The sequence below is a fragment of the Aquarana catesbeiana genome, linkage group LG04 (genome assembly GCF_042186555.1).
Source record: "Aquarana catesbeiana isolate 2022-GZ linkage group LG04, ASM4218655v1, whole genome shotgun sequence".
Lineage (NCBI taxonomy): Eukaryota > Metazoa > Chordata > Amphibia > Anura > Ranidae > Aquarana > Aquarana catesbeiana.
In genome coordinates this window covers 147,858,558-147,886,183 of record NC_133327.1, presented here as the reverse complement: position 1 = coordinate 147,886,183, position 27,626 = coordinate 147,858,558, and the positions used below count along the sequence as shown (strand labels likewise).

Below are 27,626 nucleotides of genomic sequence, written 5' to 3'. Positions count from 1 at the left end.
TAGTAGATGATAGGCTCAGCAATGGCATGCAATGCCAAGCTGCTGCTAACAAAGCAAACAGAATATTGGCATGCATTAAAAGGGGGATCAACGCCAGAGATAAAACGATAATTCTCCCACTCTACAAGACTCTGGTCCGGCCGCACCTGGAGTATGCTGTCCAGTTCTGGGCACCAGTCCTCAGGAAGGATGTACTGGAAATGGAGCGAGTACAAAGAAGGGCAACAAGGCTAATAAAGGGTCTGGAGGATCTTAGTTATGAGGAAAGGTTGCAAGCACTGAACTTATTCTCTCTGGAGAAGAGACGCTTGAGAGGGGATATGATTTCAATTTACAAATACTGTACTGGTGACCCCACAATAGGGATAAAACTTTTTCGCAGAAGAGAGTTTAATAAGATTCGTGGCCACTCATTACAATTAGACGAAAAGAGGTTTAACCTTAAACTACGTAGAGGGTTCTTTACTGTAAGATCGGCAAGGATGTGGAATTCCCTTCCACAGGCGGTGGTCTCAGCGGGGAGCATTGATAGCTTCAAGCAACTATTTGATAATTACCTGAATGACCGCAACATACAGGGATATACAATGTAATACTGACACATAATCACACACATAGGTTGGACTTGATGGACTTGTGTCTTTTTTCAACCTCACCTACTATGTAACTATGTATGTAACTATGTAACACACACCATTATCTGTTATGTATTAGTATGTTAATTTATTGGCATTTTAATTTTATTATTTATACACTGCTTTTGCACTTGGCACCTTATTTATGCTCACCAGTTTGACATTGTGATACACTTTTAGTTCATGCAGTTTCCCATTAGGGATCTCTATGCATACTGCTACCTTTAGCAGCAGTGTCAGTTTATTATTGGATTAGCGCAGCACCATATCTTTCACTGAGTTTTCTGTTAGTATAGGGTCGATTGGGACCCTATTCGGTGCAAGCAGCTTTTCCATCCTTGCACACACCCACACATGATAGCGCGGGAATAACTATCTCTCATTCTAATATGATAACTATACTCAATGAGTTTCTATTTGAAGGGGTCGTCAGTTCTCAACAGGTAGAAGATTATATAATCCTGATATAGTGTCCACTAATTTCAAACCCAAGTCTGTTTTCTACTCACATAATTCAGGGGGCCTTTCATTGAAAGATTTTATAATGTCACTTATAATCATCTAATAAAATTATGCAAAACATCTTCTTGGAAGAAATATAAGAACCTGTGGAGAAGAATCAGCTTTGTGGAAACTAGAAAAAAAACAAAGACATAATTAAGCAGGCGGATAAAGACCTAGTAATACAAGATAGGAGTGATTATTTGAAAGAAGCTTATCGCACCGAGCAACCTACCTAAACCTGGCGGTCGATCCACTGCCTGCCTTTAAATTGGAGCTGGCCCCTATAATTGATGCAGCCTTTCATGATATCATTAAGAAAAAAAAAGAGAACAAATTTTTAATACCTGAGGTCTGCAGTACACCATACTTTTACCACCTCCCGAAAGTCTTGTGGACACTCCTGGCAGACCCATCGTTGCCAGTACTGATGGTTTGACTAGCGGCCTCTCGCAGTATATTGATTTCTTCTTGCAGCCTTTTGTCACTGGTAGTATTGGGCGAACTATTGGGGCCAAGCAAAAGTTTGGCCCGAACATCATCTGATCGGCGAACACCCGAACTTGCGGAGCATACGGAGGGATGTTTGCCCACTGAGTGCCCCACAATGCACTGTGTGCTGCGCAGTGCATTCTAAACCCTGATTGGGCAAAGCTTTGCCCAATCAGGGCACAGTGACAGCTGGTTAAGGAGCGGGGCCGGGAAGCCGGCCGCTGCATCCTTAACAACCGATGAGTCATCAACTGTCAATGGGCATCCCCACTAACAGCTGAATGAAAAAAAAACATTGCCTGCAATATCCCTATTAGACCCCTTTCACACTGGGGCATTTTGCAGGCGCTATAGCGTTAAAAATAGTGCCTGCAAACTGCCCTAAAACAGCTACTCCATTCACTCTGGGCTTTCACACTGGAACGGTGCGCTGGCAGGGCGTCAGAAAAATTCCTGCCAGCAGCTTCTTTGAAGCGGTGAAAGAGCAGTAAACTCACTGCTCCTCTACCGATCCTCCCCATTGAAATCAATGGGGCAGCGCTGCTATACCGCTGGGCGGATTTAACCCCTTTTCGGCCGCTAGCGGGGGGGGTTAAAATCGCCCCGCTAGTGTCCGAATAGCGCCGCTAAAACGACAGTAAAGTCTACCCTCAAGTTGTAAAGGGCTGCGTAAACTGTCCGCGCTATATAAATCTTGTATAATAATAATAGTATAAAAAAGTGAAAATAAAAATGATGTGGGTGTCCCCTCCAATCCATACCAGGCCCTTTGGTTCTGGTATGGATTTTAAGGTGAACCCCACACCAAATTTTTTTTTTAAAACGGCATGCGGTCCCCCCCCAAGTCTATACCGTACACCCTTATCTGAGCATGCAGCCTGGCATGCCAGGAAAGGGGGGACCCGACAAGGCCCAAGCCTAGGGCAGCACTTTGCGGGGGGGCGGCAAAAAAGCCGCCCCCTCCCACGAAAAAGGCACCCACCCTCCTCCCAACTCTCGCACGCAGGGTCACCATCAGGGGAGTATAGCTAAAGAGAGCAGTGGCATCGCAGGTGTGGAGGGGACCAGGAAGCAGTTTTAGTAAGTGCTGTCAAGCTGCCCCCCCTCACCTTGGTAAAGTGGTGTCTCTCTCTCTGATTAGCCCTCTGCTGTGGCCAATCATGGGGAGGGAAACAGTGGGCAGGAAGCTGGGTGGCTGCGCGGCGAACCCAATTATAGCACTTCTCTCTTCTCTCTTCGGCTGACAGGAGAAAGGGGAGGGGGGGTGAGTGGGAGAGATACAGACAGCCCGCAGCTCTCCTCTCCCTGTCACAGTGCAGCTGCTCCATTTGCCAGAGAACTCGGCAGCAGTGCTGTGACAGGGAGAGGCGAGCTGCGGGCTGTCTGTGTATCTCCCCCACTCACCCCCCCTTTCTCCTGTCAGCCAAAGGGAGAAGAGCGACTCTAATTGGGTTTGCAGCCACCCAGCTTCCTGCCCGCTGTTTCTCTCCTCATGATTGGCTACAACAGAGGGCCAATCAGAAGACACTGGGGGGGGCATTATGGGAAATGTAGTCCCTGAAGATTGGAGGCCCCTGTGTGTCCACAGACACCATGCTACAGACCCCAGCATACATGCACTCTGCTGGGGGGAGAGCCTGGAACCCGGAAAAAAGCAGAGGAATTGAGTGTTACAGGAGGAATAAAAGAGTACTGTGCTGGGGTAAGCCAGATAGGGACCACACTGTACCCGCACCACCAGAGAGCCACACTGTACTCGCACCACCAGAGAGCCACGCTGTACTCGCACCACCAGAGAGGGAGCCACGCTGTACTCGCACCACCAGAGAGGGAGCCACGCTGTACCCGCACCACCAGAGAGGGAGCCACGCTGTACCCGCACCACCAGAGAGGGAGCCACGCTGTACCCGCACCACCAGAGAGGGAGCCACGCTGTACCCGCACCACCAGAGAGGGAGCCACGCTGTACCCGCACCACCAGAGAGGGAGCCACGCTGTACCCGCACCACCAGAGAGGGAGCCACGCTGTACCCGCACCACCAGAGAGGGAGCCACGCTGTACCCATACCACCAGAGAAGGAGCCACGCTGTACCCGCACCACCAGAGAGTTAGCCACGCTGTACCCGCACCACCAGAGAGTTAGCCACTCTGTACCCGCACCACCAGAGAGGGAGCCACGCTGTAGCCACACCACCAGAGAGGGAGGCACGCTGTACCCGTACCACCAGAGAGCCATGCTGTACCCGCACCTCCAAAGGGGGAGAAAGATGGAGCCACTGCCAGGGCACAGACATGCTACACTACCTGGGGCAACCCAGAGGGAGCGAACGTCCAGCCGAAGGGATCACTGTTGCGGTTTCGCTGGGTCTGGTAAGAGGGCCTGTTGGCCATTATCCATTACTGTTCCCATTGACTGAGCCATTAGGAAGTGCCCAACCTGATATCCTCTAGGCCTTATTGACCGCCACAACGAGCTCCAACGCTGGGCCTCTGGTCCAAAAATGGGGGGGTGACACCATTTTTACTGCACCAGGTGACACCAACCCTAGTGACGCCACTGTTCCAGAGCCCAGTGCCACAACAAGTTCCGGCACTGAGCCAGACAGGGGTGCGCTAGCATGGGCAACCAGGACATCTGCTGCCAGGGGTCCCACAAGCGGCGATCGGCTTTCCGTAGCCGACACCTCTCTCCCCACTGCACACACTCCTCAGCTTATCCTCCTCCTTGGCTCCAATGTTCTAGTGTACACAGCCAGGAGGAGGAGGAGCCACAAAGGAGGGACACAACTTCAGTGCAAGAGCTGGTCTGAGGTCCTGTGTATAGTTTACAGTGGAGGGGGGACACAGTAACCAGGAGGGGAGTGATGGGAGGGGGTAGGGGGATATGTGCTGGGTGCTTCGGGAGGGGAGAGGATATGTGATAGTGGGGGGTATGATCCTCCCCCCACCACTAGCCACTAGCACAAGTTGCTCTCCCCTCCCAAAGCACCCAACACATATCCCCTTACCCCCTCTCTCCCCCCAAATAAAAAGATGCCGCATCTTTCTCTGTCCTCTACCGGCGGCGTCCCGCGGCGTCCTCGTCCCGCGGCGATCTCTTCCCACGGCATCCCACTCTGTCCTCTTCCCACAGCGTCCCCCTCTGTCCTCTTCCCACAGCGCCCCCCTCTGTCCTCTTCCCGCGGCGTCCCTCTAGCCTCCTCCCATGAAGACGACAGGGCGGACCTTAAAAAGGAAGGGGTGTGGCCTTGACAGGAAGGGGTGGGTCATATTTAAATTAGGGGGTGCGCTAGTTTAGTCAGGCCTAGGGCAGCACAAAACCTAAATACACCACTGCATAGGGGGGTGTTTTGGGGCAAGGGGGCTCTCCCACCCACCCCAAAGCACCTTGTCCCCATGGTGATGGAGACAGGGGCCTCTTCCCCACAACCCTGGCCGGTAGTTTTGGGGATCTGCGGGCAGGGGGCTTATCTGAATCTGGAAACCCCCTTTGATGAGTAGGCCCCCAAATCCTGCCCCTCCATGTGAATGAGTATGGGGTACATTGTACAAAAAAAACCACAAACACAGTTTTTGACAATTCCTTTATTAAAAACAATAAAAAAACAACGTCCCCCCGATGTAGATTCATCGTCAATCACCGACCGGTGCATGCTGGGTCGGTGATGTCACAAGGGGTTGGGCCACCAGGTGATGGTTTACCCCCCATTCATGAAAAGGCCATTTTTTTGCGATACGGCACTGCGTTAATTTAACTGGCAATTGCATGGTTGTGTAACGCTGTACCCAAATAAAATTTCTGTCCTTTTTTCCCACAAATAGGGCTTTCTTTTGGTGGTATTTGATCGCCACTGAGTTTTTATTTTTTGCCCTATAAACAAAAAAAACGACAATTTTGAAAAAAACAATATTTCTTACTTTCTGCTAAAAAACACAAGCAATGAAAAAATGGAAAAAATCCAATTTCTTCATCAATTAAGGCCAATATGTATTCTACTATATATTTTTGGTAACAAAATCCCAATAAGCGTATATTGATTGGTTTGCGCAAAAAGTTATATATTTTTATTTTAAAGTTATTATTTTTTACTAGTGATGGTGGCAATTAGTGACTTATAGCGGGACTGTGACATTGCGGCAGACAAATTGGACACTGGGGGTTATTTACTAAAGGCAAATCCACTGTGCAAAGTCCAGTTGCTGTAGATCTGAGGGGGACATGCAAGGAAAATAAAAAACAGCATTTTTGCTTGCACATGATTAGATGATAAAATCAGCAGGGATTCTCCTAATTTCAGATCTTCCCTTCAGATCTACAGCGACTGCACTTCCAAGTGCACTTGTAGTGCAGAGGGGCTTTGCCTTTAGTAAATTACCCCCTAAGTGACACTTTTATGGGCACCAGTGACACTAAAACAGTGATCAGTGCTAAAAATATGCACTGTCACTGTACTAATGACACTGGCAGGGAACGAGTTAACATCAGGGGCAATCAAAGGGTTAAATGTGTTCTTAGGAAGTGATTACTAAATGTGGGGGATGTGCTTGTACTGCGAGTAGGCAGAGATCCGTGTTCCTGCTTAGCAGAAACACAGAATCACTACCTCCCCTTCTCACAGAACAGCAATCTGCCTTGTTTACATAGGCAGACCGCCGTTCTGCTTCTCTTGGGAACAATCGGCGGGTCCTGCTGTAACCAATCACAGCGAAAGCGGGTCGACGGCAGCACATGTGCGGGCCCCAGATTTAGAACGTGCAGAATCACATACAGGTACGTGATTATGCACAGGAGAGCCACCTTGCTGTTGTATATATGTGTGTGTGTGTGTGTGTGTGTATGTGTATGTGTATATGTGTATATATATATATATATATATATATATATATATATATATATATATATATAGTCGGCAAGCGGTTAAGAACTGTCACCCGGCAGAGCAGGCATTCGCGGTCAGCCTTCCTCGTGGGCGGAGAGTTTTTTTTTTCTTTTTTCGGGTCCGGCGGTGGAGGCAGACCTCATGATTGACGATGGATCTACATTGGGGACATTTTATTTATTTTTTCATTTTTTTCTAGCACCAAAGCACCTTGTCCCCATGTTGATGGGGACAAGGGCTTCTTTCTGACAACTCTGAGCTGTGGTTGTGGGGGTCTATGGACAGAGGGCACAGTTTTTGACAATTCCTTCATTAAAAATAAAAAAAAACAATATCCCCCGAAAAAAGCAAAACAATGACCCCCGATGTAGATCCATCGTCAATCACCATGCTGCCCCTACCACCGCCGGACCCAAAAAGAAAAAAAACCTCTCCGTTGTCAACAAAGGGCTAACCGCCTACTGCAGGCTCTGCCATTTGCCAGTTCTTATATAGGTAAGGAGCGGCTCTACGTGGCGATGTCACCTGGTGGCACAGCCCCCTTGTGATGTCAACCCATACTCATTCACATGGGGAGCAGGATCTGGGTCCCCTAAAGGGGCCTTCCAAATTCCGATAAGCCCCCTGCCTGCAGACCCCCACAACCACTGCCCAAGGTTGTCGGGAAGGGGCCCTTGTCCCCATTAAGATGGGGACAGGGTGCTTTGGGGTGGGGGGGCAGACCATCTCCTGTGGTAGGTCTGCAGTCTCTGACCGTCTCGTGTGGTAGGTCTGCAGTCTCTGACCGTCTCGTGTGGTAGGTCTGCAGTCTCTGACCGTCTCGTGTGGTAGGTCTGCAGTCTCTGACCGTCTCGTGTGGTAGGTCGACAGTCTCTGACCATCTCCTGTGGCAGGTCGACAGTCTCTGGCCGTCTCCTGTGGTAGGTCGGCAGTCTCTGGCCATCTCCTGTGGTAGGTCGGCAGTCTCTGGCCGTCTCCTGTGGTAGGTCGGCAGTCTCTGGCCGTCTCCTGTGGTAGGTCGGCAGTCTCTGGCCGTCTCCTGTGGTAGGTCGGCAGTCTCTGACCGTCTCCTGTGGTAGGTCGGCAGTCTCTGACCGTCTCCTGTGGTAGGTTGGCAGTCTCTGACCGTCTCGTGTGGTAGGTCGGCAGTCTCTGACCGTCTCCTGTGGCAGGTCGACAGTCTCTGGCCGTCTCGTGTGGTAGGTCTGCAGTCTCTGGCCGTCTCCTGTGGTAGGTCGGCAGTCTCTGGCCATCTCCTGTGGTAGGTCGGCAGTCTCTGACCGTCTCGTGTGGTAGGTCGGCAGTCTCTGACCGTCTCCTGTGGCAGGTCGACAGCTCTGGCCGTCTCCTGTGGCAGGTCGGCAGTCTCTGGCCGTCTCCTGTGGTAGGTCGGCAGTCTCTGGCCGTCTCCTGTGGTAGGTCGGCAGTCTCTGACCGTCTCCTGTGGTAGGTCGGCAGTCTCTGACCGTCTCCTGTGGTAGGTCGGCAGTCTCTGACCGTCTCCTGTGGTAGGTCGGCAGTCTCTGACCGTCTCCTGTGGTAGGTCGGCAGTCTCTGACCATCTCCTCTGATAGGTTGGCAGTCTCTGACCGTCTCCTGCAGTAGGTCGGCAGTCTCTGACCATCTCCTGCAGTATGTCTAGCACTGAATAATATGGACATCTTTTTGGTGTGTCAGGGGCTGCAGTTGAGGCCCCCAAAGTCTCATCAATTGACCATCACAGCAATGTGTACACACCCAAGCAGCTGCTCTGTTCATTTAGAGGTAGATGATCAAGCAACAATTATTATTTGCCCCTTTCACACGGGCTGTGGATGTCAGTGGTGACATGTCCGCTGACATCCGCTGCTATCCGATCCTGTCTGCCAAATCGAGATGGATGGTGGTCCTTTTTTTCCATCTGTCTGGTGGATGGGATATGATTGGATAAAAATGGACAAGTGGTCCATTTTCACCAGATCTCCTCATAGAGGAGAGCAGGACAGGTTCCGTCTCTGCTCTGCACAGTGAGCAGACACGGACCTGTCATCCGCCTGCTCAGCGGAGCAAGCGGAGTCCGTCAAACGGGGGGGGGAAAGGGGCCTTAGACTAAATCTGGTCATGCCCATTGTGCTCTGCGGTATGTATAGCAGAATTTTTTTTAGCTGATCCCAGGGGGACTAAAAATTTGTCATGCTGTGTTGACTTCTTAATTGTAAATCAGTAAATTACTTGTTGTTGGTGATGTCAGTGCTTACATATTGTGTTTATTAGGGATGCACCGATACCATTTTTTTTTTACGAGTATGAGTACCGATACTTTTTTTTTTAGTACTCGCCGATACCAATTACCGATACCTACCGCAACTGTTTTGTTTTCACTTCAGCTGTCAGCAATGGTACAAAGCATTGAAAAGTTCTTTACAAATTAAATAGATTTTTTTTTTTTTAATTTTGCGCTTTTTCAATGTAAAATGTGTAAATATATGTTAATATATATATATATATATGTATATATATGTAAAAATATTCACCATATTCAACAAAGCAAACAAAAAAAGTTTTTTTTTTGTTTATCATTTATAAAATAGACATGAACGCAAAAAAAAAGCAGGAAAATAATAATTAAATGGAGGAGAATAGGGAGTTATTTAAGGCTGATTAGAGTAAGTTAAGGGTTAATAAGGGGTTAAACAGAGGAACATTTGTTCATCCCTTTGATCTGCAGATGAAGAAACAGAAAGATACAAAAAGAAACAGTGGGGGTCATTTACTATAGCGCCAAAAAATTCTCCTGCAGTACCAAAAAATAACTCTCAAAAAAGGCCAGGAAGACTTCAACTCTCAGAAAGTCAGCCCTAATGCAAATGGAAAGCAGCGCTATTGCGGCGATAATGCCTGTCAGATCACATATGCTGGAATAGTGTAAGTCAGTGGGGCTCGAACCTGCAAAATCCAAAGTTCTCACTGAAGGCTTATATGCAAGTTCTTTGCCATAAAAAGTGTTTGGGGACCCGGGTTCTGCCCCCGGGGACATGGATCAATGCCAAATTTTTTTTTAAAAACGGCCGTTTTTTCGGGAGCAGCGATTTTAATAATGCTTTGAGTGAAACAATAAAAGTGTAATATTCCTTTAAATTTCGTACCTGGGGGGTGTCTATAGTATGCCTGTAAAGGGGCGCATGTTTCCCGAGTTTAGAACAGTCTGACAGCAAAATTACATTTTAAAGGAAAAAAAGTTATTTAAAACTACTCGCGGCTATACTGAATTGCCGGCTCGACAATACACATAAAAGTTCATTGATAAAAACTGCATGGGAATTCCCCAAAGGGGAACCCCGAACCAAAATTTAAAAAAAAATGACGTGGGGGTTCCCCTAAATTCCATACCAGGCCCTTCAGGTCTGGTATGGATATTAAGGGGAACCCCGGCCAAAATGAAAAAAAAAAATTGGCATGGGGTCCCCCTCAAAATCTATACCAGACCCTACAGGTCTGGTATGGATTTTAAGGGGAACCCCGCGCCAAAATTAAAAAAAAAAAATGGCGTGGGGTACCCCCAAAAATCCATACCAGACCCTTATCCGAGCACGCAACCTGGCAGGCCGCAGGAAAAGAGGGGGGGACGAGAGAGCGCCCCCCCCTCCTGAACCGTACCAGGCCACATGCCCTCAACACTGGGAGGGTGCTTTGGGGGTAGCCCCCAAAGCACCTTGTCCCCATGTTGATGAGGACAAGGGCCTCATCCCCACAACCCTGGCCCGGTGGTTGTGGGGGTCTGCGGGCAGGGGGCTTATCGGAATCTGGAAGCCCCCTTTAACAAGGGGACCCCCAGATCCCGGCCCTCCCCCCTGTGTGAAATGGTAAGGGAATACAAAAGTACCCCTACCATTTCACAAAAAAATGTCAAAAATGTTAAAAATGACAAGAGACAGTTTTTGACAATTCTTTTATTTAAATGCTTCTTCTTTCTTCTATTTTCTATCTTCTTTCATCTATCTTCCTTCGGTTTCTTCCTCCATCTTCTTCTTCTTCTGGTTCTTGTTCTACTGGTTCTTCTTGTTCTTCTGGTTCTTCTTGTTCTTCTGGTTCTTCATCCGGTCTTCTCGTCCGGCATCTTCCTCAGCTGCGCCGTCTTCACTTCATCTTCTTTCCTCGGGCCGCTCCGCATCCACGATTGAATGGGAGGCTCCCGCTGTGTGACGCTTCTCCTCTTCTGACAGTTCTTAAATAACAGAGGGCGGGTGACCCCGCCCCCTCTGACGCAGGGCGGGTGACCCCGCCCCCCTCTGACGTCACGGGGAATGCCACAGGGAAGTCTAAACATCCGGGGCTGGTGGATCCTGTGACCGACTCACCAATCATAGCGGTAAGTCGGTACAAGCACCGGAGCGTGGCGGGAGGGGGGGGGGGACGTCCCCTCTCACCTCCTGTTAGAATGATCAAGCAGTGGAACAGCCACTATGATCATTCTTATGGTGTGCAGATTCACAGGCTCTAAAAGACGATATCTGGATGATGTCTGTAGCTACAGGCATCACTCAGATATCCCCGCTCAAAGCCGAGGACATCATTTGGCGTACGGCGGGCGGGAAGCGGTTTTAATGGTATTCGCACAAATTTATTTGTCTGTTCGCATGTTCTGCTGCGAACCGAACAGGGGGGATGTTCGGCCCATCCCTAGTTCTCATTAAGAATCATGGGGGTACAACTTGTCAAGCAACTCGGAAGTCCCAACTGTGAAACAAGTCATATATATTTTAATATAAAGGAGCTCTCATTTATACTTGCATTTACATCAGCAGAACAAATGCAGGAAGTGATGTGTGCACATGGGCCAGAAGCAAATGTGTGGGGATGCCAAACAAATCAATGAACCCCACCCACACCAAATCTAACTACCAAATCCACCCCCACATTGATTAAGCACAAGTACATATCATACCCTTATCCGGAAAATGAGCCGCACCTCCTCTTTGCTAAAGAGGGACCTCGCCATGTCCACCTAGATGGAGATCTTGACCAGCACAGGGACTTCTAGGTGATTACAATGACTTATTTCTGGGTCAGAAGGTGAAACTACACTCTTTTAATCGCTGCTGCAAATATTTGATCACAACCACTATTAGAATTTTATTATTTTTGTTTATTTTCAGATATGCAAATTTGTATTTCTACTTATGATATTTAAAGGCGTTCGATAAGAAATGGTGTCCCTGGGTTAGCAGCAGGAGGAAATCGTTCAGCTGAAATCACACTTTCATTCCCGCATGTCAGTCCTGACTGCAGGGGCAATTTCAGAGACATCTGTGCAGGTTTCTGCACTGATATCAATACAAATTGCACCCCAAAGTCACACCAATTAAAACAGTGCAATTGTCACCGCTTTGACATGTCAAATCGCACCAATGTGAACTAAAGCTGACACAAACACTGCCTATCCACCAGCTGAATTCATTACCTGCAATTCTCCACAGCCGTTATATATTATCATTTACTTGCAGGTGTGCAGAAGCCTAGGTTTACATTGGAGCAATTTGTCATGCAATTTGAGAGATCAAATCGCATGACTATTGGCAGCAATGGCACTGTTCCAATCGATGCAACATTTTTTTTGTGGCACCGCACCAATTTGCTAAAGTAGTTCCTGCACTACTTTTGCCGATTTCTGGTGCGACTTCAATAGACATTTGTGTATGAAGCCACACGGATGTCTATCAAGTAGCACCTAAAATCACGCTGACCTTGCTACTTTGAAATCGTGCTACTTCAAGTGAAGTAGTGCGATTTCAAAGTAGCATCAATGTGAACCAGGGCAAAGAGATTAGTTTTTTGGTGCACAAATACATATTGAAATAAAATATAAGAGATATTGCACTTTCCCAAAACCACCACCCACAAACTAAAAGGTAGAAGAAAAAAAAACCAAAACACAACAAGGCTCAATAATGTACTTTTATTTTACCAGCAGAAAAACAAAAAAATTACATTTACTAGCTTCAAAAAAATTTGGACAGGATATATGGTGCTACATTTAGCAATGGGATTTTAAGGGCCCTGCTCATAGGAGCTTACAATCTAAAATTAGACAAAACCTTAGAGTGGACACAGCTTTAATTTCTGTGTATAATGGGCAACACATCACATTGTTATCTGCAAGATATAGAAACATACTTAACAGTCATTCTTACAAAGCATTCCCACATAATATTACAAAAGACTTATTCAAAACACCCACCACCAGCCCACAATCCACACATACATACATTGGTGACCATGTTCTGCTGGAAGCTGCATTTCGGTGTACAAGATTAAACGAGATCCAAAAGAGTAGGTCAGCAGATGCTTCCAAACGATGTTTGCATGATCAAACAGGAACAATACACACACAACATTGACAGCATGGCCACATAAACCCACTTTTGATTGAAAAAATGCACAAGAATTTGATCAAATCTCCCAATAGCATTCCTTCTCCCCCTACAAATCACAGCAAAAAACCTGACCTTCTCAGGCCAAACGAACTCCCTACTGCAGGCCTTTATATAAGAGAGGTTGTATTGTTAGCACACTGACACACCCAATAGAAGTACACGCCCACCAGTATCCTTCAATCTGTCTCTTCATGTATGTCTAAAGTGATTGCACCTGATGGGCAGGAACACATAATAGTGTTCGCAACTCTGTTAGCCCTTGGCTATGTGCATCAAATCTCCAACTACAGGACAAAGATCAAAGTCCATTTGCATCCACATAAACAAAGCAACAGTTTTCTAAGCATATGTACCCGTGCAGTGTAAACCCTAAAATTTGAATTGTCGAAGTCCCTGGGCATGATTAGTGCTAATAAACATTAACATCAGTCCCTGGCTGCAATGAGCTTCCAATATAAAGTCCAAAATTAACGTTCTTACATTAGAACCTATTTCGACAGGAGACAAATAAGATGCCAGCATGTCTTTGGATTGTGGTGAGAAACCCACACAGGGATAACATATAAACTTCAACACAAGCATTAGCATGTTGGGGAATTGAACCAACATCCCAGGTGCTGCTAGACAGAATTGCTACCCACTTACCCACCAGGCATCCCCACACATGTTCTCTGCATCTCTGTGGTGTGAACCAGCCCTAAGTCCATAGCCATGCTCAGTGTCACAAGCAATATACAATATATTGGCCTAAGTATTGGGATGCCTGCCTTTAAACGCACATGAACTGTTAGAGCCCTTGCACACTGGGGCGGTTTGCAGGCGCTATTGCGCTAATAATAGCGCCTGCAAACCGCCCCGAAAGTGCCGCTGCTGTTATCCCAGTGTGCAAGCCCCGAGGGCTTGCACACTGGAGCGATGCGCTGGCAGGACGGTAAAAAAAGTCCTGCTAGCAGCATCTTCGGAGCGGTGAAGGAGCGGTGTGTATACCGCTCCTTTACCGCTCCTGCCCATTGAAATCAATGGGACGGCGCGGCTATACCGCCGGCAAAGCGCCTCTGCAGAGGCGCTTTGCGGTGATATTTAACCCTTTCTCGGCCGCTAGCGGGGGGTAAAACTGCCCCACTAGCGGCCGCATACCGACGGTAAAACGCCGCTAATAATAGCGGCGTTTTACCGCTGACGCCGCCCCCCGCCCCAGTGTGCAAGGGCTCTAATGGCATCCCAGTATTAGTATTGGATTCAAAACGCATTTGGCCCACCCTTTGCAGCTATAACAGCTTCAACTCTTCTTGTCCACAAGGTTTAGGAGTGTGTCTATGGGAATGTTTGACCATTCTTCCAAGTGCATTTGTGAGGTCAGGTACTGATGTTGGACGAGAAGGCCTGACCTACAGTCTCCTCTCTAATTCATCCCCAAGGTGTTCTGTTGTGTTGAGGTCAGGACTCTGTGCAGGCCAGTCAAGTTCCTCCACCCCAAAATCACTCATCCATGTCTTTATGGACCTTGCTTTGTGCACTGGTCCAAATGATTTGGTGGAGGGGTAATTATGATGTGGGGTTGTTTTTCAGGGGTGGGGCTTGGCCTCTTAGTTCCAGTTAAGTGAACTCTTAAGGCATCAGCATACCAAGACATTTTGGACAATTTCATGCTCCCAACTTTGTGTGAACAGTTTGGGGAAAGCCCCTTCCTGTTCCAACATGTTTGCACACCAGTGCACAAAGCAAGGTCCATAAAGACATGGATGAGCAAGTTTGGGGTGGGGAAACTTGACTGGCCTGCACAGAGTCCTGGCCTCAACCCGATAGAACACCCTTTGGCTGAATTAGAGTAGAGACTGCAAGCCAGGCCTTCTCATCCAACATCAGTGCCTGGCCTCACAAATGCACTTCTGGAAGAATGATCAAACATTCCCATAGGCACACTAAACCTTGTGGACAGCCTTTCCAGAAGCTGTTCTAGCTGCAAAGGGTGGACCAAATCAAATTTTAACCCTACGGACTAAGACTGGGCTGCCATTAAAGTTCATGTGTGTGTAAAGGCAGGTGTCCCAATACTTTTGGCTAAATAGTGTATCTGGAAAAGACTTACAATGGTGGTGGAACCCTCCTACACATAAGTACTACATTTAGACATAATTATAGGACCTGGGAGATAAGACAACTTCTTTACATGAAGTAACATGGTTGAGATTTGAACCCAGACCCTCGGAGATACTAAGCAGAAGTTCAAACCTCTAAGCCACAGAGCTGCCACATGTGAGACCCTCCTACACATAACTACACATAAATACACATAAAAACACATAAATACTGCATTTCTTTGGACATACAAGTGATGGAATTACATTACTCAAGAGTTATTCTTCTTGATTTATTCTGTGATATTTGGTGTTTTTTTGTGGGTGAGAGTAGAATATTACCCTCAAATTTTTGGGAATTACATATTGATTTCTGATGTTGGTACACATATCACATTTTTTGGGCTCAAATTATGAATATTTGGAAATAATAAAAAGCACAAAAATTGTGATTCATTTTAAATTTTCATCAGCAATGGTATTGTTTGTGGATTGTAAAGACTCCTGTGTGAGTTTAGGTTAAAGATTGTTGTGAGATGGAGCGTAACAAGTGAAAGTGACAGAGAAAAATATATTTTATCAAAACATCAAAACATTCCACATTATAGCATTCTTAAAATCAAAATATTTTAAGTAGAAGCAACAATGTTGCAAAGGAAAATTTATTTCACAGAAAGATACATTTCATCTCAACATTAAAAGGTTTTTTTTGTGAAAGTTGGAATTGTTCCATTAGAATCAGTGACTGAAACTTCATTTGGACTAAATTAGAGCAGATTTTAACTTCCAAAAAATGTTCTCTAATTAGCTCTCATTTTGGTATTTACTATAGCTCCAGGTAAAAAAGACACTGGAGATAAAATGAGAGTTATTTTCAGGTCTGAGCATGCTCAGTTGTGTTGGCACCTAGTTGTCCAAAACGGGGAATTTTTCACTTTTCAGACTCTTAAAGATATTTCAGTGTAGAAATCACTTTTTCACCGTTTAAAAGCAGATAATCTTTAAATAATATACCGCATATTTCAGTACCATTTAGACAATTATATCATGTTCTAAACATTATTTCCATGTGCAATTCTCTAGGTTTTAGCAGAGTAAGGGTTTGGGCACTATTTAGATTCAGGGAGCTATAGTAAATTCGATTTTGGGAGAATTTTCTCACCAGCGCTATAGTGAATACCGCTTTAGCGCGAATTAATTCGCGCTAAATTGCCGCGAATTAGCGCTAATTTGCGGCAATTTACGCGAATTAGCGCCATAGCGCTATAGTAAATGACCCCCAATATTTCTTTTAATTTTAGAGTTTCAGCGGCTGAGCAATGTTGTTAATAAACATTGCCGGTTGCTTTTTTTTTTTTTTCTTGACAGCTCCAATTACCGGACTTCTTTAACACTTTAGCTGTCAACAGGGGAGACCCAGTGAACATCTCAAAGAACCGAGCCTGAAAGTATCAGTTTCAGGTATTGGTGCATTTGCACGAGTACCAATACTTGTGTAAATACTCGGTATCGGCACCGATACTGATACTAGTATCGGTGCAACCCTAATGTTTATACTGTTTAACCGCTTCCCGACCGCCTCACGCAGATATACTGGGGCAGAAGGGCACTTACAAGCAGATTACCGTAACTGTATGTTGCCCTTTAAGAGGTGGGAGCTCCGTGATCGTGGGTCCCATGGACTCGATGTCCGTGGGGATACCTGCGATCGTCTCATGGTGAGGAAGAACGGGGAGATGTTAATGTAAACAAGCATCTCCCCGTTCTGCCTAATGACACTGTCACTGATCACAGCTCCCTGTGACACACAGTCTCACAGTCACACACAGTTTCCCCCCCCCCACAATTAGAATCACTCCCTAGGACACACTTAACCCCTACAGCATCACCTAGTGGTTAACCCCTTCACTGCCAGTCACATTTACACAGTAATCAATGCATTTTTAATTGCACTGATCGCTGTATAAATGTGAATGGTCCCAAAATCACGTCAAAAGTGTTCGATGTGTCCCCCATAATGTTGCAGTCATGATAAAAATCGCTGATTGCCGCCATTACTAGTAAAAAAAAAAATTATCAATAAAAATGCCATAAAACTATCCCCTATTTTGTAGACGCTATAACTTTTGCGCAAACTAATCAAACGCTTATTGCAATTTTTTTTACCAAAAATATGTAGAAGAATACGTATCGGCCTAAACTGAGGAAGAAAAAATCTTTTAAATATATTTTTTGGGAATATTTATTATAGCAAAAAGTAAAAGATAATGCGTTTTTATCAAAATTGGCTCTATTTTTTTGTTTATAGCGCAAAAAATAAAAACCGCAGAGGTGATCAAATACCACCAAAAGAAAGCTCTATTTGTGGGAAAAAAAGGATGTAAATTTTGTTTGGGAGCCATGTCGCACGACCGCGCAAATGTCAGTTAAAGCGACGCAGTGCCGAATCGCAAAAAGTGCTTTGGTCAGTAAGGGGGTACATGCTTCCGGGGCTGAAGTGGTTAAATACCAGTTGTCTTCATTTCTAATAGTTCTATCAACTTTCAGGTTGTCGGTAAAAAATTAGCTCTGTCAGTAAATGTTCCATGTTTTGTCAGTGAACATAGTTGATGTTCCTGTTGCAGTCCCTAGTTGAGGACTGGCTCCAGGGAGTCCTGCCTCATCATCTGGTTCATTTTGTTCGGGCCCTCCAGCACCACCAGCCGATCCCTCAGGGCTCGGAAATGGCTGGCAGTGGAGGTCAGGCTGTGAGTAGCAGGCAGCAGCTGCAGCAGTCTAGGACGATGGGAGAGCGGCGACCCTCCTCCGGAAAAAGTTCTGTCAGGGGAGAGAAGGCGGCTGTGTACAAGTTGATGGAGGCTCTCTCAGAGATAAATTAATGGATGGAGGCTGCACCTGAGAGGCTGTCCATGAGGAGATATAAGTGACAAACTGTCTGTGAGGAGATAGGGGCTACTGTGAGGTGGTATGGGGAATGGAGGCACCTCTGAGCTGGTATAAGGGATGAAGGCTCCTCTGAGGTGACAGAGCTTATATAACAAGGTGTGTCTTACTCACAATGTCCTCTCTGTGAGGTGTGTGTCCTCCCTCACAGGATCTTCTGACAAAAAAAATCTTAGAGGAGACTTTATATAACACAGTAACTCCTACTATGTCATTACTGCACACAGCCCCCAAAATGTCCTGTCACCAAATATTTCTACATACAGAGACTGCTATGTGTCTTGTAACTGAACATTACTACATAAAGAGCCTCCAAAATGTCTTGTCTTGGCAATATGGAGGTGAGGCTTTGTGTAGGTGTGGCTTGAGTGTGAGTGGGAACACAGTGGGCCCCATGATCTCTTATTGCCCGGGGGCCTCATGAGTTGTCAGTCCACCCCTGTTAACAAACATCCATTAGATGACCCCCCTAAACGTAAGGTTTTTGAAAATCATAGGCTACTCACAGATGGGTCTTTGTAGCACAGCGTCCTGCGACATTTTGCTCAGAAACACAATAAGAACATAAAAGATTAGAAGGTTTTCGCCATAGAAACCATCTTGGCAAACTTCTCAGATAATGAAGGGTTCATAAAGTTATGCAGCCAGGAGACATATTGGATTTATAAATGAAAGACTAATAATGCATACTATTCTGTAGTGTTACTCTTCGTCCTCTTCCTTTCTTGTTTCTGCTGCCTCTTTTTCTATTTTTTGCTATTTATTATTTCTATTTTTATTAAGTGAATTTTAATGTGATCATAACTAATAATATAATAATTCCGCATCTGTATTTTCATTTCCTAAGTATTCTTGCACTTATATTATATTATTTTTGGATCTTGTAGCAATTATTCAGTGTGGAGGGGTCCCATAGATTGCTGGGTGTCCAGTGTGCCCCTGTGCCTTTTAAGGAGGAGTGGGCTCACTCCAGGCTAACCTGCCCTCAATCTATCCATTACTATATATGTGCTCCTACTAGGCTCAAAAAATGTATAGAGTTAGGACTGCAGATAATACTTGGGTGTCTTGTCAAGGCCTCTGCAGTTTATGCATGTATTTGCAAATGTGTGCAAACTAAACCCTGTTTTTAATATGAACTGTTAAATAGGACCAATTGGTTTTTTGCAGGCTGGTTGGTAAGTTGATCTAGGATTTTTTCTTTGTTTTTGTTTGACATGCGCTGCCCTTCCATGTGCATCCTGCTGTAAGGGCCAGTTATAGGTTGGGTCAGTTGCTATTTGTTTGTACTGTTGGTTATTTGGTGAGGGGATGCACTGGACTCCTTTAAGGAGGAGTGGGCTCTTCAGGCAAACCTGCCCTTGATCTAAATTGAGATTCCTTCCCAGTCTCCACAATCATGTTATTTGAAAAAGGGGTGGGGCTCCCAAACACGTTGTTGCCTGGAGACTGACTACCTTCTGTGGTGCAGATTTGAGCTGGGATAGGTTTTCTCTGTGTGTTTAAGTTGGTGGCGGCCCTATATCTTGTGGCGGCTGCACTTTGTGGCTTTCCTCTGGCTGACCCAGCTGATCAATCCATCAGCTGAGCTTCCCTACAAGGTAAGGTGTCTGCTGGTGGCTGGTTTGGTGTCCTGTCACAGCTGTCTGCAGATTTCTTCTGATGATCCCTCTGTCCATCCCTCAGCTGAGTTTTCGTGGATGAGCGGGACTGGGCAGCTTTTCATGCTAACCCAGCGGCTTCTGACAGTTATCCACACACTTGTACTCCCCTGGTGTCCCCTGATGCATTTAGCAGCTCTCTCTTCCTGGCCAGGAGGTCCATCAAGCCATCTGGCCGGGGATCTCTCTGCACACATGCAAGAGTAACTATATTATATAATTGGATCATTCTTCTGATTAATTTGCTAGTTCCTAAGAAATGGTTTCAATAAAGTTACTTTTTATCAACATGATTCTGTGAATTTTTATCTACATGATCCTCTGAATTTTACTCTTGGAACTCTGGTTTTGTTTTTGAGCTCTGACAATCTGTTTCTTTGCCTGTGGGTTAGGTAAACGTTGACATGTTCTGTGGTCTGAGTTAGGGCTGAAACAACTAATCGATTAATCGATTACGGAATTAACCGATTACTATTTTCATAATCGATTAATCGGCCAGTAACATAATGGGGTTAAAAAAGCTAAAATTAGCCCTTTAAAGTACAAAAAGAGCAAATAATCTCTACTATAAACATTACATTCACTGTTGCACAGTAAAAAAACAAAGGGCTAATTTTTTTTTTTTTAACTCCATTATGTTACTAAATGTCTTAGGCCTGGTTTCCACCCATGTGTTTTTTTGGTGCATTTTGCAGAAATGCCCTACAGTTCATTTAACATTCACATCTATGCTTTTTTCAGATGCTGTGTATTTGGAAAGGGTCAAGGACCTTTTTCAATGCAAAACGGTGCTTTTTTGGTTCAATATACTTCAATGGAGAAGCCGCAGAAAAGCATATAATATTACAGTTCTGTTTGAAAATCTGCAAAACAGTCTAGAACTTTTTTTTTCTTTAAATAAAAAAATTTGATCTGAGTCTGATGATATTTACAAGATTCAACCTCTAATAGTATATAGAGTATATCTCTTCTGTCTGTTATTCTCAGAGTGGATTAAAGATTTTACTCCCTAACCATATATTTCATTATTTTATATTTACCCCTGCGTATAGAGATATTTAGGAATAAATGTCCTTTTTTTAAACTTTACATATTAACTAAATTATACACCACACTTTTTTTTAAGGTTCTTAACCGATTAATCGAAACAATCTGCCAACTAATCGATTATGAAAATAATCGTTAGTTGCAGCCCTAGTCTGAGTGCACATGGACTCTTTCGATAGGACTGGCTAGTTGCAATAACAGTGCTTTTCTCATTCGGATTGCAACTAATCTATGGCTTTCAGAGACTGCTAACATAATCTTTGGTTGGACAATTATATAGATACAAATTATTCTAATTAATTAAGATATTTTAATTATTGATTTAATAGTTTAAGGTTTTTTTGTGTTTCTCTCTAGTGGGAGTTTTCCTGCGCTGTGTTTTTCTTCTTTTCACTGTACCAATGCTAGTTTCCACTAGCTAATTATGTAGCTGCATAGGCTTCATCTCATTAAATTGTCTTAATCAGATCAGGTAATGGTGCTGTGATTAGTTTTTTCTATTTTACCTTAACATTCTTGTCTGTATTATGCAAATTAAAATAAAACAAACCTCTTTCTTTATATGAGAGTATTTTAGTGTTTATGTAACAAACTTGAATGAAAAGTAAAAACTGTTTAAACTCTTGCCGGCATATATGCGACACAAGACAGGTGGGCTCTAACACCCAGCCGCAACACATATGCGTCCATGGAGGTATGATTGTGTGCTGAGCGTGTGCTCACTGCATGCTCCAACACACTGACTGAGCTGTCACTCACAGGTCTCAGTTATGACTTCTGATCTGGAGCCAGTGGGACAGACTCCTGATCATGTGACTGATTTTAAAACCAATTGCATTCATCTACTTTCACCTCTATAGGCTGCCTGACTGCAGCTTGGGAAAGATATAGGTGCAGCAACACTACTAAGAAAGTCAAACAGGTTCTCTTTACTGCACAGCCTGCAAAAGGGGATTTGTGACTAGCAATAATGATTTTTAGGTCTCCCACTATACATCTGATGTCAGCTCTTTTTGACTGGAAATGTCACAGGGGGTACAGGGTCAGTATTAACAGCAACCTTTGCAATCCTTTATAATAACAGTGATGTATATGCATTATCTTCATATTCACACAGATTTTCTATGTCTAAATTGCCTCATTAGGTTAATATACTGCTAGAGCTTTGGAAAACCAAAACAAGGTTTTGATTGAAGGCTCACTCTATGTAGTGCATTCTGTTTTTTATTGTACTGTTTGATAAAACAAAACAAGCCTATATGAAATATCATTGTCATTCCCATGTTCTTGAAGAAATAGCCTTGCTCTTGTGGGTGCAATGATAATATTGAATAAAAAATGTTATCACCATTCTAGATGGTGGTGGGGGAACACCCCCATCCTTCAATAGTAAATTTGTAGTTATACTTTGGTCTAGACAAAAGTGTTAACTTTTTCATCTGTATCACAATTGGCTCCACAAAATAAAAGATGCCGTTTAAAAAATATTATTGTAATTTCCATGTTCTAAGTTCTACCACTTACTAATTCACCATCTACTAATTTCATAAGTATGGCCTTGGAGAAATGGCTTGTGTAAGTGCAATTATAGTATTGTATTGCAAACAATGTTATTGCCATACTAGATGGCGGTAGGAGAGCACCCCATCCCTCAACAATGAATTTGTAGTTGTACTTTGGTCTAGACAGAAGTGTTAACATATTTCCACCTGTGTCTCATTGGCTTACACTTAAGTCACGGAATTGTTTTACTGCAAAATAGTGAATTTGTAGTTATACTTTGGTCTAGACATAAGTGTTAACATTTTTCCACCTGTGTCACAATTGGCTTGACAAAACAAAAGAAGCCTGTATGAAATATCATTGCCATTCCCATGTTCCAGTTCTATCATTATTTCATAAATATGGCCTTGGAGAAATTGTTCTTGTAGGTGCAATGATGGTATCGTAGTATTAATAATGGTTTCACCACTCTAGATGGGTGTGGGGGAGGACCCCCATCCCTCAACCATGAATTTGTCCTTATACTTTTGTCTAGACATAAGTGTTAACATTTTCCACCTGTGTCACACTTGGCTTATATTTAAGTTTGGCACGGAATTCTTTTACTGCAAAATAGTAGCAAAGGGCATCAAGGCAGCAGTTAATATTAGATATACAGAGTGTCACCTGCAGAAATATGCTGATGTGTTTTCTCACTGTGCAGTCAGAAATGATCTGTCTTCGAGCCAGAAACTGCAAGAAGATGCCAATATGAGTAAAACTGAAGCAAATGACAAACACCACCAGATTGCAGATGATTATGCGTACAATAACAGCCTTGGATTCTTCAGACTCTACTGAGGAAGAAATGGGGATCAGTAGTGTCCTGATGATCTGAATAGAACAATACAACATGATGGTCATAGGGATCACAAATCCAAACATTTCCAGAGGTATTATTATGTTAGGACTCCAAATGTCGTCAGACATGTTATGAAAACATTTAACATTTTCCGATTTTTCTTTGTTAAAAAATGTGAATAAGGACACACTCCACACAAAGACCCATATAATGACACATATTATTATGGTTTTTTTGGGTGAGCGTAGAACCCTGATCCAGAAAGGATGCATAATGGCTATGTATCTGTCCAAGCTGATGAACGTAATTGTGTAGATGCTGCCATACATATTCGTAAAGTAGAGGGATTGTAGGAAGCCACACAGATGACTGTTCACCTTGATATTATCTTGGGAGAAGTGTATTTTTATAGGTAAAGACAGAACAAGAAAGAGATCCAGGATTGCCAGATTCATCAAGTATATCGAAGCTTCTGTGTATTTTTTCATGGAACAGAAGATCCACAGAGCGAATGAGTTCAGTGTGAAGCCCAGGATAAATGTGGGAATATAGATCACCATTTGAATAGGGTCCAGTATTGAAGAAGTATTCAAATATGGGCAGCTGTCTTTGCTCACGTTCATTATTCTGTTAACACAAGATAATTTAACATTTTTGTTTTACTTTTCTCACCACACAACCCCAGTTATTCTTTTATTAAGTTTTTTCCTGGAAAGGTCTAAAGTACATCCAAGATTAAATTACATTTACTATGATAATTCCAGGGGCAAATCTAAAACTTCAATTCAAAGTAGACTCAACCAAATACACCAATTGTGAGACCTTTTACTTTCCAGTTTTCCTATGAGTTTTTTCAGTGTTTGTCTAAAATGTCTTTCTAGATTGGTCCTTCATTTCTGGAACACTTTGATATGCTACATTCGGCTGTATATTGAACTTATGATTTAGATGATGATTGGATTATGTTTTAGGAGCTACATATGCAGAAATTCAGAACCTATGTAAAGTTTCATAAAATGTTTTCTAAGAAAGATCTTGGGATTATTAAGCTCTTCAAAGTGGAATTCAAGCCTAACACTAACTAATCTTAAAATGTTCCCTCCCCTCCTACCTATCCTGCCTACCCTGTTTAAAAAAGATCTTTATACTTACCTTTTTTTTATTTCAGTTTGGTCCGGTCACATGAACCTGTAGCTTTGACTCCCCTGTGTTATGAATTGCATGGCAAAAGTTGGAAATGACCAAAGCTGGGACATCACCCATAGGCTCCCATGACCCAGCCATTGTTGGCACTCCCTCCTCTCCCCTGCAGCCACCGCTCATTTGTAAGACTAGTTAGCATCAAGCTGGTCATACATGGATCGAAATTTGGCTAGTTCAGCAGCAATCAGCCACAGTTTGATCTACAGTATCTATGGCCATTCCATAGACTGACTTCTCATGACCTGGCTTGTTGAAAAAATTTTGCTTTAATCAGCGCATACAGCCAATCAGCTGCAGGGCTGATCGGTGTATTCTAATGGTGAGTGAATGCTACTTTTGGAATATAATGTCTCCGTGGGGAGGAATCCTGTATCCACCTTAAATGTGTGAAGGGGGAAATTATTTTTTTTTCTGTTGGCTGAATGAAAAAATATAGATTTGAATTCCACTCAATAGCTGAAAATGGCTAAAGTCCACTCTCTTTAAGGCTGTTCCTAAAGCTTTATTTGTATGTGAAAGTTGCCATATCAGGTTTACTCATTTAGCATTTCCACATGTGTTAAAACTTGATTTACCCGTAAAGCTGTCATTCACGTGCAGTATGAGTAGACTATGGCTTTCATGACATTGCATGTTTGGACAGCTAGTAAATATTATACAATCACACATTTAAAGAGGCTATGTATTGAGTAGGTACAAGCAAAGTGATGTAGAAGAAATTGATTTCTCCTGTGAACTACTGATTGTGAAATTAAACCTGAATTATTTTCACATTTTGCCATGCAGACTACTAAGGCAAATTTTATTGAAAAAGATTATTCTTGATGCTAGGTTCCCACCTATGCGTTTTTGCGGGCAGTGTTTGTGTGGGCACGGTAGCCCATTCAAATGAATGGGCTGCTGTGCCAGCATTTTCCCCAAAAAAAGGTGCATGCACCTTTTTTCAAACCGCATCCCCCCTCAAAGGTTACCTAAGCCCGATCCAGCAATGTGCAAGAGAGCCAAGGCTCTCCCGGGTCTCTCCCTACTGATTGGCTGATATGCAGCAGAAGGAGCTATTGGCTCCCGCTGCTATCAATCACAACCAGTAAGGTGGGGCTGAACTGTGTTCTCTATGTCCTAGGGACACAGAGAGCCAGCTCGAGAGTGGCTTGCTATGGGGGCACTTGGCAAGTGGGAGGGGCTCAGAGTGCCGGCAGGGGGACTCGAGAAGAGGAGGAACGGGACTGCTCTGTGCAAAACCATTGCACAAAGCACATAAATATGACATGTTTGTTATTTAAAAGAAAAATCCTTTACAATTATTTTAAGGAAACCTTTTCATGTTGCTTTGCAAAGTGTTTCATTTAATTTGTGTTTTTCTTTTCTTAGTAATATTTTTTTTTTTGTCTTTTTTTTCACAGAACTAAAAAAGCTACATTATATAAGTAATATTTGTGTACTCTTAGGGTAAATTTTCTTTTTTCCTGTTTGCTTCTGTAAAAGAAAAATCTAATTACACAAATTATGAAAAAATACAAATACATTTTCTGTACCGTCCCTTGCACCCCCTCCCTCCCCTTACCCAATAACTATGATAAAGCGTTCAGATCTCTCCTGATACCACGTATTTATGTTTAGATACAATCAGAATGCGTTTTCATGAAAAATAACCACGATTGCTGGAAAATAGATGCAAGTTCAGTATGCTGAAATAAAAGACGTATAACACAACCCTCTCCCATAAAACTACATATTATAAAAATTACTCTCTATAAATATGCAAAAATGATTATTGTTGCAATTTATAATTACTGATTATATATTGTAATATTAATTTACTGGTTTCAAATGTTTATGCGGGTAAGGGTTGCGATACGTGTCTTTGATTTCAGCATATTGAACATTTAATACAATTGTAATTATTTTTCAGCAGTGTCGCTGTTTTTCTTAAGAACATTAATGTTTCTCCATATTTAATGTCATGTTCCCAACTAATGTGGGGTGGGTACGTTTAAACAAGAGCAGGTCCTGGATAGTATAAAGTAGCGAGTTTAAAGTAACCATCAGAAGACATTTAAAGCCCATCGTGCCCTTAAAAAAAAAAAAATTTTTGCTTCATTCAGCAAAAACAGCGAGTTTCACTCATGCCTAGTGATGAGTTATGTTTAGAAAATCAACAGCTATAACCAGCCAACAATACGGGCACATAAGAAAAAAAACAGTAAATCTACCAACCACTATATATTCAGTGGGGTAACACAATTATCCTCTGACTTGACAAACTGCAATTTTTTTCAATATACACTAAACAGCACAATGGAAATTAAGCCAATAATAAAACTGTGGGAGGGCATCTAACATACTCTCTGCATTAACTGTCTTCCAGCTCTTGTACTGATAAACTAATCAGAACCTAAAACAAAGTATCTACAAAATAAGCACTGGCTATTCTGTATAATAGTAGGCAACTCAGGTGTGTAAACAGTCTATAAAATAAGTCTGAAAAACAATCACTGATTGTATATAATTTTAGGCCAGCAATAAAGTCCATCATAATTAAAAAATATATATTCTTGAGAGCTGTTTAGAATTTTTGAAAACAATATACTTACATTAATTGTCTTTAGAAGTCTCCAGTCAAAAGCTTTTTTTACTTACATATACAGGCTCTAAGGGAAAGCAGTGTAAAGCAGCTGAAATGTTAGAAGTGAATGCAATAATGTACCTTAACTTCAATGCCATATTTCACCATTTGTAACCACTTCCCCTGTATGTACGAAACTGTGGTGCATGCCAGCTAACTATTGCATATGTTTAATATTCAATATGTGTGACTTGGCCTGTACCTCAGTGTTCGTGCAATGATTTTGTAGACCTGCAAGGATTTGTAGGTCTATACAGGGAAAGCAGAAGTTTCTCAAAACTGAGGTTGTAAAAAAAAAAAAAAAAAAAAAAAGAGAAGAGGGGAGAAATAGAAAAGAGAGGAGATATACAAAAAAGTACATTCTGTATATGCAGTTATAAGCTAGCTTCTAGATAGACCCCAAAATGGTCAAATTAACACTTTGTTTTATGAATGATGCCATAAGTAATTTATAGTAAATGTAAGGGTTTATTCTCAAACAAAAGGAGCAGTGTGCTAGTGCAGATACCTAGAAGTCCTCTATTTAACTGACTGCAGTGACCTGACAGATGAATTCTGATGGATGGATCATATACAGTAGGCTATGGTGCTTTGTACGCAATCTTCAAATGATCAGGAATACAGTATATAATGAGAGGCATCTGTGGGCAACATGATAGGTATTGTAGGCTCCTAAGAAAAGATCATTGGACATGGGTCTACCATTTAGTTCACACATGCATGTATTCAGGGCTTTTTTTCCCAGAGAATAGGTGCAGGAACTTCCCCTTCTGAGTCACTTCTTGTCTCCACCCCTACCCAC

General features: G+C 43.4%; 1 protein-coding gene across 3 annotated transcripts in view; it reads right to left on the bottom strand.

The window, feature by feature from the left end:
• Positions 1 to 27,154, bottom strand: part of LOC141139579 (G-protein coupled receptor 55-like) — a 43,961-nt gene extending 16,807 nt beyond the window's left edge. The window contains exons 1-2 of one of the 3 annotated variants that reach the window (XM_073625854.1): positions 26,793 to 27,060; positions 14,855 to 23,622 (exon numbers count right to left, since the gene is read on the bottom strand). In XM_073625854.1, coding sequence (XP_073481955.1) covers positions 22,686 to 23,618 — 933 coding nt within the window. In that variant the 5' untranslated portion in view covers positions 23,619 to 23,622; positions 26,793 to 27,060 and the 3' untranslated portion in view covers positions 14,855 to 22,685. Of the gene's footprint in view, positions 1 to 14,854; positions 23,623 to 26,792 lie in introns of those variants that run through there. The other 2 variants (XR_012243773.1, XR_012243772.1) reach the window with 2 other exon arrangements.
• Between the last annotated feature and the right edge of the window lie 472 nt (positions 27,155 to 27,626).